General features: G+C 48.5%; 1 protein-coding gene across 1 annotated transcript in view; it reads left to right on the top strand.

The window, feature by feature from the left end:
• The window catches only part of POLR3A (polymerase (RNA) III (DNA directed) polypeptide A, 155kDa), a 48,735-nt gene extending 38,208 nt beyond the window's left edge, over positions 1-10,527 (top strand). The window contains exons 22-28 of the mRNA XM_011929689.1: positions 1,463-1,556; positions 1,750-1,842; positions 2,961-3,125; positions 3,443-3,607; positions 3,855-3,986; positions 5,119-5,251; positions 8,070-10,527. Coding sequence (XP_011785079.1) covers positions 1,463-1,556; positions 1,750-1,842; positions 2,961-3,125; positions 3,443-3,607; positions 3,855-3,986; positions 5,119-5,251; positions 8,070-8,218 — 931 coding nt within the window. The 3' untranslated portion in view covers positions 8,219-10,527. The remainder of the gene's footprint in view (positions 1-1,462; positions 1,557-1,749; positions 1,843-2,960; positions 3,126-3,442; positions 3,608-3,854; positions 3,987-5,118; positions 5,252-8,069) is intronic.
• The last annotated feature ends 1,180 nt before the right edge of the window (positions 10,528-11,707 follow it).

Here is an 11,707-nt window from a genome sequence, read left to right as displayed (position 1 = left end):
GAGTGGACGGGCACGGTGGCTCACGCCTGTAATCCCAGCACTTTGAGAGGCTGAGGCGGGCGGATGATGAGGTCAGGAGATTGAGACCATCCTGGCTAACATGGTGAAACCCCGTCTCTACTAAAAATACAAAAAATTAGCCAGGCGTGGTGGTGGGCGCCTGTAGTCCCAGCTGCTCAGGAGACTGAGGCAGGAGAATGACGTGAACCTGGGAGGCGGAGATTGCATTGAACTTAAATCACTCCACTGCACTCCAGCCTGGGCGAGAGAGCGCGACTGTGTCTCAAGAAGAAAAAGAAAGATAGCCATACTTGGTTGTAGAACCACAACTGTAGACAACCAGGGTGTTAGGAGCTCTGCCTGCCCCTTCTAGGCTGGTCAGATTAGTCAGTCCCAGGTGTGTATTCTGGGGATCCTGTCCAGAACAGTGAGACAGAAGCTGATGGCCAGTGATCAGAGGAGTTGGAGGTGTTCCTGGAGAAGCGGTGATGGGAGAGGAGAGGGATGAGGGAAATTGTAATACACAAAAGGTCACTTTACAGGCCAGGCCTGGTGGTTCATGCCTGTAATCCCAGCTCTTTGGCAGGCCAAGGCTGCCCAGGAGTTTGAGACCAGCCCAGGCAACAATGAAAGACCCCAAGTCTACAGAAAATTTAAAAATTAGCCAGGCGTGGTGGTGCACACCTGTGGTTCCAGCTACTTGGGAGGCTGAGGCAGAAGGATCTATTGATCCTCTACCAGGATGTAGAGGCTACAGTGAGCTGTGATCGTGCCGCTACACTCCAGCCTGAAACAGAGCAAGACCCCTTTCAAAAAAAAAAAAAGGTGTGGGTGTTCAGTTTACACAGGGAACAGAACTAAAATAACTGCTTGTTACGCTGGTTAGGACCAAAGAAAAACAGGTAGGGATCACTTTTTTTTTTTTTTTTTTTTGAGACAGAACCTCACTCTGTCTCACTCTGTTGCCAGGCTACAGTGCAGTGGTGCGATCTTGGCTCACTACAACCTCTGCCTCCTGGGTTCAAGCGATTCTCCTACCTCAGCCTCTTGAGTAGCTGGGACTTGGCTAATGTGTGTATTTTTAGTAGAGACAGAGTTTCGCCATGTTGATCAGGCTGGTCTCAAACTCCTGACCTCAGGTGATCCACCTGTCTTGGCCTCCAAAGTTCTGGGATTACAGGCATGAGCCACCGCACCCAACCAGGGCTCACTTTCTAAGGAAGAATTTTCTGAAAGTCTTTTCATTCACTTCGGGAGTAGATTGCCTGGGGACCACCAAAAATAGTAAGTCTAAATGAGAATGTATGTAAGCCCTTAGTAGCATACCTGACAGTAAACATTCAGTAAACTGGGGTTGCTAGTAACATTATGATTCTAAATAGCACTTGGGTTTAACAAAGCAGTGGTCTTCAAACAGGCTTCTCCCTTGTGCTAGCATCATTTTCCCTTTGCCTCTCAACAGCACTCCAATTATCACAGCACAGCTAGACAAGGATGACGACGCGGATTATGCTCGCCTTGTGAAAGGGAGAATTGAGAAAACCCTCTTGGGAGAGGTAAGAAGAAATCCCTATTGATGACAAGAAAACTAGCTCAGCAACATTGCAAGGAAGTGTAAAAATCAGCTGCCATGGATTGACCAGCCTGTGGCGTGCACACTACTCCAGCTCTTCAAAAAAAGCAAGCAGTCACATGCTCTTAGGAAAGGGGAAAGCGGCTGATTAACACTCTGATCTTTTGACACTCCAGATTTCCGAGTATATTGAAGAAGTGTTTCTTCCTGATGACTGCTTTATTCTCGTCAAACTCTCCCTGGAACGGATTAGACTTCTGAGACTGGAAGTGAGTCACATAATTAAATGTAGAGAGGAAGTCATCCTGTTAGTCCCAAGATAGGTACTGATAAACTAGGGCAAGAGCTAAGCAAGACAGAGGAAGCATTGCAGAAGCTTCTGTTTGGTTTCTAGTTTTTGTGATTCTGTCGTCCCCTCACATTTTCTCTTTCTAAATCTGACCTTGATGCAAATATAGCCATCTAAAGACACACAGGAAATTAGTTGAAATCTTGTGCAGACCACAATACCAGTTCACTGTGACACGGTATTATGATAAGTGGTCTTGTTGTCCCCTCTTCCCAGTGTCTGGAAGGACCCTAGGGCTGGCTCTCTTACTCATCTGTGGGTCCCCAGCGCCCAGCATGGCAGCTAGCCTAGGAAGTTCAGTAAATGTGTTTAGATGGGGAGATTAACCTGCCTTCTTAAACTGGCATGCACGGGTAATAGGCAACAGTTGAAAGATGATCCACCTTTCTCACAAACAGACCAACTTGGGGTGCAAACTGAGTAACTTCCCAACACCCTCTTCTTTCTCTTGGGTAGTTAAAGCTGTACTAGCCCTTAAAACACATTCTGTCAGTTCGTTCTCTCACGCACCAAGGTCATATGTTACCCATATAACAGTTGACTCTGAAATGCAGCAACCTGCTCTCCAGTTTGGGGATTTCTCTAGCCTGTCTCTTGCTGCCTGCCTTGCGGCTCTTTTGCAGAAGAGCTGAGTTGCATCCAGGAATGTAGCAAGTGAACCACTGTGGAAATGTCAGGTAAAGGGGAGGCCCCACAGAAGCTTTTAATCAGCCTGGCCTCCAACCTCCAGCCTCCCTAGAGCTTCCCACAGAGGCTGCGTGTTGCCGTGAATTGAGCATGAATTTTCAAGGGCAAATATTTTGTTGTGGGTGAAAAAAAAGCTATTTTTATGAGTAAAGCACAGATATATATACATAGTGCATAAAACAGATACGTAGTATATCTATGGTATTAATTTCATGGTGCGGGTGGGGAGTGCTTAGAACAAACCTGACTAAAAGGACCTCTTAGAAGGGCAATAATGAAATAAAGGATGAAAAACACTGGAATCGAAGCCCTCAAACCTCTCAGTAACACCTACTCCTGGCCATGTTGCAGGTGAACGCTGAGACAGTGCGATATTCCATCTGTACATCCAAGCTCCGCGTGAAGCCCGGCGACGTGGCTGTTCACGGTGAGGCTGTGGTGTGTGTCACCCCCAGAGAGAACAGCAAGAGCTCCATGTACTACGTGCTGCAGTTCCTGAAAGAGGATCTCCCCAAGGTGAAACAGAAGTCGCTTCTCATGGAGACGCAGCATCTCCCTGTGGTGTGACACCCAGGGCTGGGACCTAAGGGCTTTGTCACTTAGTCCCATTTCTTCATTTCTTCTTGGCCTTATCCCCAAGGAGTTAGTCTGTTAGATTCCTCTCTGCTCTGTCAAAAAACTGATGTTAGAAAGAGGCGCAGTCCCCTCCCTTATCCCTAAAACTAGCTCTAGTGTGTCACAGATGACCACTGCTGAAAGCTGGCGTGATCAAGGTGATCATCCCAGGGCATGGCTCACACCATCCTCACAGCCTTCTCTGTCTCTGAATCCAGGTGGTGGTGCAGGGCATTCCAGAGGTGTCCAGAGCTGTCATACACATTGATGAGCAGAGTGGAAGGGAGAAGTACAAGCTTCTGGTGGAAGGTGATAACCTGCGGGCAGTCATGGCCACGCACGGTGTGAAGGGCACCCGAACCACCTCCAATAACACCTATGAGGTACCGCTTAGCCCATGGAGTCGCCTTAGGGTTAGGTTGTCTTCCTTGTGAGGCCTTCCACTGGTTCCCAGCATACTCTCTGACCATCCCATTTGCCCTGGGTCTACAACTAAAAATTGCCCAGCAATCCATTTCTGGAAAACGGCACAGGGTTTGCTTTGAACTTGCCGGGCAGAGGAGGAAGTGGAGAGAATTTGCAGTGGCCTCCCGAAAGGGGCTGCTTCTGCTCATTCCTGGCTCTCTGTAGGTGGAGAAAACTCTGGGCATCGAGGCTGCCCGGACAACCATCATCAATGAAATCCAGTACACCATGGTGAACCACGGCATGAGCATCGACAGGAGGCACGTGATGCTGCTGTCCGACCTCATGACCTACAAGGTGTGTGGCAGGAGGCCCCTGGGCTGCCTGGGCGTCCCGAAACTCACTTTCAGGAGAATAAGCCTGTGGAGTTTCTAAGACATGTAGAATGCGCCGCTGTGAGGACCATCAGAGAGGGAAAATAAGATGTGAACATTGCTCAAAAACCAAAGTATGCTGATCAGGCTGGGTGTCCTGGTCAAATCCCAGTATGAGAATTACAGCCTCATGGCAAACTCACACCCAGTCGGTGGAGTGAAGAGAGCTGGAGCTTGGTTCCGTTCTTATCCTGAGTGTCATCCATCCTAAAGCAAAATTAGCCGTTGCCAAAACCCAGAGAGTCCCATGACAAGTTGAGGTGTTTCTTTCTTATCAAACCCATCCATCACTCTTCTGTAGCCATTCCCAGGAAAGAATAAGTTAACATGATCTGAAGTTGGGGGCGGGAGGCTGAGGTGGGTTGGTGTTTTGATTTTTTTTTCTCTCTTTTCCAAAAAAATGTATTTCCCTCTAGCTGTGCCTTAGGGCAGCAGGTTTTCATAAGGCTTCCCCAGACAAGTTGATAGTGTATTACAGAATATTTAGAAACCAGGTGAGGGAAATGGCTGTCGGTTCGACATCTTCTGTGAAGTCCTATTCTCTATGCATCTTTTACTTTAGTTGCAGGAAACAGTGTGCATGCTGTTTTTGTTCTGACTTTTTGTTTAACATCACAAATATTTTCCATCTTGTTTCATGGTTTTAATAAATATACTTTTTAAATTATGGCACAATATTCCTTTGAATAGAATTACCTAAATTTAATTAATTATCTTCATACTTGAGGTTTTTACATTCTTTTTTTTTTAGTTCTTTGAGCCATAAGAAATCTCTTCAGAAGTACTCCCCTTTTTTAAAGTTAGTCTCTGAATTCTAGTTCTCAATTCTTCTTTGTTCTGATGGCATCTGGACGCGAGTGTGAAGTTCCATGTTGCCGATGACTGACCACCTCAGTGGGACACAGAGGGTGGACACATAGCTCCCCAGGGCCTTTCACACCTGACCCTGGGTCTTGGAGGATTTTTGTTGATTGTATTGAAGGTGCACCGTGCTTTGGTTTCAAGCTTTTGCCATTGGCGTGAGTACCACCGTGACTCTTTCTGCCTTGACGCAGGGTGAAGTCCTAGGCATCACTAGGTTTGGCCTGGCCAAGATGAAGGAGAGTGTGCTGATGCTGGCCTCCTTTGAGAAGACAGCTGACCATCTCTTTGACGCTGCCTACTTCGGGCAGAAGGACTCCGTGTGCGGTAGGTTTGATGTTTCTATGAACAGCATCAAAGGCCTTTACTATTTACGACTTAGACCATGTCTAGGCTTCTAAGGGAATGAAAGAAACTGAGTGGCAGAGCATTTATTTTTTCAAGAATAATGTCATAGATCATGAATTGGAACTGCTGGATCTTTTATCTCCAAAGCCTGACTGTAGCATCCTGTATCCCCGTTTACATCTGTTGGATGACTTCCCTCTGTCAGCACAGATGGTTTTTGGTCCAAGAAGGAAAGAGCAACCCTGGGCATGTAAGAATTTTTCTAGCCCTTGACTTTGTAGTTAGCCACACTGATCCTGACCCCTGTGTATGATACCAGGGCTGACAGGAGAGGGTACTGGCTGGGCACTGGGCAGAGCAGAGTGTCCTGCTGTCCTTGGGAGGTAGCCCATCGATGCCTGCTCAGCCCCTGTGCCAGGCACCATATGTGCTAAGTATCTCAACCCACCCGTGGGGTGTGGATATTAAGCCCTTTGACAAGTCAGAAGACCAAGGTGACCTAGCTTGCTGTCGAGTCTACCAGCAGAGCCTTGCTCTGCACCATGCCTCATCCCCACCACTCAACAAAGCATGGCTCTGATGGGGCTGTACTGGCCTGCGGGAGAGGGAGCACGAGGGGAATTCTCCCCAGTGTCTGGCTTCCCTGCCTCTTCTGTGAGACCAGCACTGACTGCTAAGCTTTGCTCGAGCCTTTCTGATTCCACAGGAAGACCCTGCAGGCCTGCGGTGGGAGCTGGTGAGGGGCTGGAGTTCGAGAGGATCAGCAGCCTGTCCCAGGGCACACGCTAATCAGGCCCGCAGAGATTCCAAGTCTGGCTGCCGTTTCCAGGCCAGAGCTCTGCTTCCCAGTAGCCCTTTGCTCTCTTACCTCCTGCTTTTGTATAGATTGGCATCATTAGAGTGTATACCTATTTTTTGCCTCTAAGATTAACTTTCTGTTTTCAAAAGGGACATGGATTGGAGATGGAGGGAAAGAAATATTACATAATTCTTTAAGATAAAGAAGGATGAGAGCCAGGCATGGTGTTGCTGTCGCCCCAGCTACTCAGGAGGCTGAAGCAGGACAATCACTTGAGCCCAGGAGTTTGAGGCCAGCCTGGGCCACGTAATGAGACCTCATGTCTATTTAAATATTTTTAAAAAACAAGCATGGGCCAGGCGCGGTGGCTCACGCCTGTAATCCCGACACTTTGAGAGGCCGAGGCGGGTGGATCACGAGGTCAGGAGTTTGAGACCAGCCTGGCCAAGATGGTGAAACCCCATCTCTACTAAAAAATACAAAAATTAGCCGGGCACGGGAGCAGGCGCCTGTAATTCCAGCTACTCGGGAGGCTGAGGCAGGAGAATCTCTTGAACCCGGGAGGCAGAGGTTGCAATGAGCCAAGATCGCACCACAGCACTTTAGCCTGAGCAACAGAACAGGACTCCGTCTCAAAAAAAAAAAAAAAAAAAAAAAAAAAAAGAGCATGAAGGGAAAGAAAAAGGAGCAGCAGTTAGAGTGGGGCGAGAGGGAGGTACATGGAAGACTGGAAGAAGGCCCAGGGCCAGGAGAAGAGTGAGTCTGCCTGACAACAGGGCTGAGACCCAGCACTCAAGCCTGACACCTGGAAACCGGGCCTTTGCTGCAGCTCTGCAGCCCCACACACCGCCAGTAACCTCCTCTACTGCCTGGCTGCCACCCCACCCCCAATTTGAAGTTTTCCCCTCCTCCTGGTCTTTCAGCACATTGTAACCCAGTGTTCGCCCTCATTGCATGTTGGTCTTTAGTTGTTTGCCTCTCTGGTTCCTTGTTAGCACAAAGTCTATAAGACGGTAGCCATGGCCGGGCGCGGTGGCTCAAGCCTGTAATCCCAGCACTTTGGGAGGCCGAGACGGGCGGATCACAAGGTCAGGAAATCGAGACCATCCTGGCTAACACGGTGAAACCCCGTCTCTACTAAAAATACAAAAAACTAGCCGGGCGAGGTGGCGGGCGCCTGTAGTCCCAGCTACTCGGGAGGCTGAGGCAGGAGAATGGCGTAAACCCAGGAGGCGGAGCTTGCAGTGAGCTGAGATCCGGCCACTGAACTCCAGCCTGGGCGACAGAGCAAGACTCCGTCTGAAAAAAAAAAAAAAAAAAAAAAAAAAGTAGCCATTTGCTTGCTCGTCACAGACTCAAGGCTTATGCCAGGTTGACATGGGGCTTGGAGAAAGAATCTGCACCACCCCCTTGCTCCTGTAACTCTATAAGTGCCCTGCCTTCTGGGTGTTTCTCATCAGGGCTGTAGATCATCAAGGCTCAGATGCTCTTAAGCCTGGCCTGGCCCCTTCCCCTGAGCACAGCTAACAGCTGCCTGCTGCAGTTTCCAAGGGGATTGTATTCTACTCACTACTGTCCCAGTTGTTTGCTTTTCTTGTAGGCTCTAAGTTAAGGAAGCACTGGGTGGCAAACTTAGAGTTTCCTGAGCATCCTTTCGTATTCTTGCTAAGTTGTATTCTCAAAGGCACGGCCCTCCCAAGGTGCCTTTGGCTTAGGTGGGAGAGGAGAACTGGTGGAGCTGACTCTCTCCAACAAACTCCTGGGCTGTGAGCAGGCACTGCTCTTCCCTGAAAGCGTATAATCCCCCCGGCCTGCACTCCACAGCCACCCTTCTTTTCTAGATTGGAAGGAAAGGGATTTTCCAGAGTTCAGCCAGTTGATGTGGAGTGGCGCTGGGACTCACATCCTAATTTTCTGACACTTAAGCCAATAGTCTTTCTTCCTGAAAATGTAGCTTGTGTTTAGAGGCTTTCTGATGTTCATTCTGGTTGGTTTCAGGGGTGTCTGAGTGCATCATCATGGGAATCCCAATGAACATTGGAACCGGGCTCTTCAAGCTGCTCCACAAGGCCGACAGGGACCCAAACCCTCCCAAGAGGCCCCTGATCTTCGACACAAATGAATTCCACATCCCCCTTGTCACATAGTCCAAGGAAAGAGGGGACCGTGCCTGACCTTGACTCCTTGTCCTGTCTGCAGCTGATGTGAAGAGTTTTGTGCTCCCTGGGACGGGGGTCCTGAGGTCCCCACCTATGCCAGCAATCAGAGAAGCCCCCTTGGCATCCCCAGGAGCGGCTCCTCCTCTGATAGGGCGCAGCTCACACCAGTGGCCCTGACTGTGCCATACTGCTTGGGAGAGCTGAGGGTTTTATTGTTTGCTTGCTTGAAACTCAATCTATGGACAGCCCCACAGCTCCTGCACACCCTGCCTACCTGGACTTAAGGCCCAGCCAGGTGTCATGGCCCATCCCAGCTCACTGCATACATCGATCGGCTCCCCATGGTGTCTTCACACCTGACAGTGAGCCAGGCCTGAGCCCTGCACAGGCCAGGGCACGTTCTTGGATTTTCCATTCCTTGGTCATGCTGGAATCTCTCAATGTGACATACTCATGTAAATATTGTTACTATTATTTATTTGTTCCAGTTGAGGGATTTGGGATTTTTGTTATTTTAGTTTTATTTTTGAAACCAAGCATCTATAGAAACCAAGAAAGCCAGCATGTAAGCGTCACTGGAAAAACTGGTTAAGCAAATAGAGCCGTCTGGGGTTTGTAACTGAGCTGCAACTGTCATGAGGCCCAGGCAGCTCTGTAACATCTTCTGTAGATGCCTCTGGCTACCCTGTTGTTTTCATCTACCTCAGACCCCTATCATGGGGCTCTACCCTATGACAAGAGCCAAACCCATTCTCCATGGCCTATGGAAGCCTCACTGGAGTTTGGAGCCTGCTGCGATGGGGATGAGATGGTTTTTTATAGAATTATACTTACGTTCCCTGGATGATCTCTAATTGATTTCTGAAGTTCTGAGTTGATGCTGTTAAGGTATCTGGGGTAGCCATTGGTTCTTGGATCTGTGTTAGAATGAGTGCTTTCCCTTCATACTGATGAGATTGTGGATTAGGAATTCTTGACCTAAGTGATTTTTGGCCAGTGGTTGGGTTTAACATTCTATTAAAATTTGTAGTTTGGGCTGGTGCTGTGGCTCACACCTATAATCCCAGCACTTTGGGAGGCCGAGGAGGGTGGATCGCCTGAGCCCAGGAGTTCAAGAGCAGCCTGGGCAACATGACAAAACCCCGTCTCTACAAAGAACACAAAAATTAGCCAGGGCATGGTGGCGCATGCCTGTAGTTCCTGCTACTGGGGAGGCTGAGGTGGAAGGTTCACTTGAGCCTGGGAGGTGGAGGTTGAGCCAAGATCGTGCCACTACACTCCAGCCTGGGCAACAAAGCAAGACCTTGTCTCCAAAAAAAAAAAAAAAAAAGCTTAAAAAATTAATTAATTCTTATAAAAAATTGTAGTTTGACTTTATGATTTCCCTGCATCTACAAAGTAGACCTATTAACTTCTCTTGGGGTATCAGTGACATGAAAAAATGCCATTTTTCTTAATGTTTAACCCCCCTTTATCTTTCAATTGAGCTAGAGCCTGGTTTAGGACAAAGGATTAAGTTTGTTAATGAACACTAATTCAGGGCTTCTACTTGAGACCCCATTGAGATCACTGCTTCTCATGTAACCTGGGAAGAGCCATAAAGGGGCACCCCCCACCCCAGCTGCTTTCCTGGAAGCGTGCCTGGGAAGTAAGCTGTAGGCTTGATCTGAGCCAGGACCACTGGGATCCGTGCGAAGACCAGGGGAGGGTAGAATTGAATCATGGGAGGGAACTCCGGCACCCGTTTTCTTCTGCGGGTGATGCACACTTTAAATGGAAGGAGGTTGTGGCTATAACTTGTGGCTGGGAATAATAAAGATGGCACCGCCAAGGAGCCTCATCTTGCTTGAGCGAGTACTCAGTTGGGTGCTGCAGAGTCTTGAGTCTGTGTGAGACGTGTGTGATTGTGATGGGTGCGGATCAGCATATAGCACTTGGGAACAAGGCAGACCTTGGAGCAGAATGGTTATGTGAAGGGTCACATCACCCATGGGAAGTCGTATGTCCCGGAGGTGCTAGTCCTCCTCCTGGAACTGCCAGCCTTGCTAGGACTGTCAACATCAACAGCATTGCCTGGTAAACCCTACTGTCGGTGCTCCCCACTGTGTCCCATGACTGGTATTAAAATTCTCCCTACTATGATCATCTGCCCTGCCCAGGCATTGGGCTTTATGCCAGCACAGAGCCCAAAGGCCAGGTAGCAGCACATCTTCAAGCATGAGAGCTCAATCAAAGGGTTACATTTGAGTCTCTGTACCTGCTTGGAAGAAATAAAAATACGCGTGAATTCCATCTCATCCATGAACAGTTACATATTCTTGACTAGCAGTCTGTCCAGTTCTTTGCCATTTTTATGTCTTTTTTACAAGGGAGATTAAAATAGCTCCTGACTCAGTTACAGCCCCCTGCTGTGTTCAGCACTTTAGGAGTGGGAGCGACATTCTGGACTCTTTCAGTATGTTTGTCAGTTAAACTATGGTGCCATGTTTCTATTTCAGGGTTTATCCATGTGTATTCACATTGATTCTTGTCTGATTGAACCTGGCATTGTATGTTTATTTTTCTTGATTTTTGCTGTCTACTGGCAGACCTCTTTATTTTTCAACCAAAACCCAAGAGAGGAAATATTTGCGTTACCTAAAACTATAGCAGAATCATCCTTCTGGGTTGTGAAAAAGGATGTTGGTCTTGTATGGGCTCTAACTCCTAGAATGAGAACCAGGAGCTCACCTCTCCGGGTGCTGGTGGTCAACAGTGAATGCCCCTGTTACCCCCACCCCTGTGACTTAGAAATGTAGGCAATAAAGTGCCCCCTGAGCTAATCCAGCCCCAGTAGGAGGCGCTGAAAGGACTCAAGTCCAGAGTCTGGAAGCGCCACCTGGCCAGAATCAGGTGCATAGCTTAACTTTTATTCATTCAACAAAGATTTAAGGCCTGCTACTTCCAAGGCACTGTTCTAGGTATTAGGGGTGCAGCAGTAAACACAACAGGTGAATTAGATGTTAATACATCTGGCCAGGCGCAGTGGCTCACGCCTGTAATTCCAGCACTTCGGGAGGCCAAGGCGAGTGGATCACCTGTGGTCAGGAGTTGGAGACCAGCCTGGCCAACGTGGTGAAACCCTGTCTCTACTCAAAATAGAAAAATTAGCCAGGTGTGGTGGCGTGTGCCTGTAATCCCAGCTACTGGGGAGGCTGAGGTAGGAGAATCGCTTGAACCAGGGAGGCAGAGGTTGCAGTGAACCGAGATCACACAATTGCACTCCAGCCTGGGAGACAGAGCAAGACTCCATCTCAAAATAAATAAATAAATAAAAAATGTTAATACATCTAAAAGGAATTCTGCAGAAGCAGGTGAAGCAAAGAGGCTCAGGTTCAATGTGCAGAAGTGTGTCCAGCACACTCCGGGGTGAAAGCTGCAGATCAAGGGATTGTGCTCCGTGGGCACGTCAGGCCCCACCAGGGTACAGAAAGGTCC

This window comes from Colobus angolensis, unplaced genomic scaffold (assembly GCF_000951035.1).
Source record: "Colobus angolensis palliatus isolate OR3802 unplaced genomic scaffold, Cang.pa_1.0 Scaffold12, whole genome shotgun sequence".
Lineage (NCBI taxonomy): Eukaryota > Metazoa > Chordata > Mammalia > Primates > Cercopithecidae > Colobus > Colobus angolensis.
Note: the sequence above shows the minus strand (reverse complement) of the source record. Positions and strands in the feature narration are given on the sequence as shown.